At 36.9% G+C, this 2,474-nt stretch overlaps 1 protein-coding gene across 1 annotated transcript in view; it reads right to left on the bottom strand.

The window, feature by feature from the left end:
- The window catches only part of tmem19 (transmembrane protein 19), a 10,689-nt gene extending 9,255 nt beyond the window's left edge, over positions 1–1,434 (bottom strand). The window contains exons 1-2 of the mRNA XM_035674807.1: positions 1,239–1,434; positions 115–262 (exon numbers count right to left, since the gene is read on the bottom strand). Of these exons, the coding sequence (XP_035530700.1) occupies positions 115–244 (130 nt within the window). The 5' untranslated portion in view covers positions 245–262; positions 1,239–1,434. The remainder of the gene's footprint in view (positions 1–114; positions 263–1,238) is intronic.
- Between the last annotated feature and the right edge of the window lie 1,040 nt (positions 1,435–2,474).

The raw sequence follows: 2,474 nt of genomic DNA, 5'->3' as shown, positions 1-2,474 counted from the left end.
TTTTCTAATGTCCGCACATTAGAAAATATAGGCCGAGGTTATAAAAATACCAAAGTTAACCCTTTTAAAACCTCTAGCGTTAACGTTGACGTTGGAATAGGTTCTCCAGCTCACCGTAGTAGCTGCTGATGGTGAGAGAGGTGACCCAGAAGAAGAGGGACAGTGCCAGAGTGGCACACAGCACGATCATATCAGTCATCATCTTCATGTACTCCTTCATCAGCACGTCGTTATCAGAGTCCATGCTGACGGACGGAGGGAGCTGCAGGACAGGAGACGGGTTAAATGTTACACTGCTCGTACAATGAAGAGAAACCTGGATGTTTGTTCTCATCTGTTCTAAATGTGAGTCTATTTAACAGCTGAGCAGGAAGAGGTTAAAGAGGATTTCTGTGCAAATAAAGTTTGTTAGAAAGCTGAAGGAGGCTTGTGCTCGCTCCACATTGTTCCCCAAATAAATAATAAATAAATAATAAATAAATATAAGAACACGGAGGTTAACAAATACAGGAATTTCCCTTAAACGTCTCAACAACATAAATACAACATTTGTTCTGTGTTAAATCAACCTTCTGATGAAGCTATAATTGCTGCTTTTAAACAATATATTAATTGACAACGTGACAATGGGACACAGTGTTACAGGAGAACAAACAGGTTTCAACAAGGTAAATTTAAGACTTTAAGACCTTTTTCATGTCCATACTAGTATTTTATTAGTTCTATGTCAGTTTGGTTTTGTAGTTAAAGGAAGATCAATACAAATGCAACTTTAACTTAAGTCAGGAATCATATTTAAGACATTTAAAGTTTTATTTTAAGGCCTAAAATTCAGATTATAGGATTTGAGACGCCCTGTAACAGGGACAGTGTGTGTGTGTGTGTGTGTGTGTGTGTGTGTGTGGAAACACAAAGAGGTAACTGTACATTACAGACACTGTAAACATCCATTGGATCTGGTTAACTCTGCACAGAACTAGCTTCAAAGGAACTTTTGAATGTATTTTTTGTCCTGACTCCAGATTAACTGACATTAATGCACATTAATATTCCTTTAAGACTAACCTTTAACCTGTAATGCTGCACAGCTGATATAACTGGATAATAATAAGCTCCTGCACATATTTAATATTAGCTGGTGGCTACAAAATGTGCAAATATCTCCCGTTTAACTACATTTAACATTTAAAAAGAGGTGTCTTTATCTCATTACAGCTGCATTGTGTAAGTGAACTCACCAGGTATCTCACTCATCTTGACTTTCAGCTCCAGCTAACGTTAAAGTTCCAGTTTATGGACGATTCCTCTCCTCAAACAAGGTCTTTCTCTAGCAATTACTGCGAGTACAGCGGATTTATGTGGTCAGGGAGCAGGTTCACGAAAGGGAATCAGTGCTGTGACTCCGGAGGGGAAGGTAGGAACGACTCATTTAGTGAACGGACCGACTTCCGCAAACAAACCTCTTAAAGAGACAGTAACCCGAAAGTAAAATCCTCATTATGTGTCAGTAACAGTGTTTTCTTATTTAGTATATAATTAAACCATTAATGGACAGAAAAATAATAATATAACAAGGAAAAAATTCAATAATAAATACATAATTATTACAACAATAGTGTGCATTATAAATATAATTATCACTGCTACATTAAAGCGATAAATGGATCACCATCCAATTTAATTAATTTTAATAATACCTCCAGTCTGTTGTTTAACTTAAATTTGAATTGTTCATAATTGGCTAGTTTATTCTATTTTTTTGTGTGAAGTGTCCTGAGTTGATAAACCCCACCCCCCTATCTGTTATTATTCCTAATATTGTATTTATACCATGTGTTTAGTCCATTAACATTAATATTTCTCATTTATGGGCGAACCAGACTGGCTGTAGATAGTGGAGTTTGTGCTCACTGTGGTTTCTCCTTTGCTTTTGGAGTTTCAGTATGCAACTACACTGCTAGACGCCACTAAATCCTACACAACGGCCCTTTAACTTGTAGTTTTAGCATTACTTACATTATGGTATTACAGACACAACAAGGTTATCTTAGTGTACCTTAGCATAAAGACTGGGAACCTGATTCTGTCCAAAGTTAAAAAATAAACTCTCTAAAGCTTAACAATTCTCACGTTCTTCAACCATAATCCTCTTAAACCTACACTTACTTACCTATTATTTAAATATGTAATCATGTATGTACTAAAAATACATCACACACACTACATTACAGGCCTTCTGGGAAACATGCATTGTAAGCTCATTCCTGTACTTCTGCTGGTCGTCTCGTAGTTTTAAAGCTGTGCAAAAGATGCTGCCTGCAATCACATGGGGGAAACCTCTTGGTTCCCTGAATGCAGCGCGAGCAGAAGAGCACAAAGACGAGCTCTGTGTGTGTCAAACTGTCCACAAAAGCTCTGTTCAGTGTCAGAAATCTACTGCGTGTAGTTTTACTTTTTATAGATAGATAGATAGA

The sequence above is a fragment of the Morone saxatilis genome, unplaced genomic scaffold (assembly GCF_004916995.1).
Source record: "Morone saxatilis isolate NCDOM2014 unplaced genomic scaffold, NCSU_SB_2.0 Contig10, whole genome shotgun sequence".
Taxonomy (NCBI): Eukaryota; Metazoa; Chordata; class Actinopteri; family Moronidae; genus Morone; species Morone saxatilis.
This window is presented reverse-complemented; position numbering and strand designations above follow the sequence as displayed.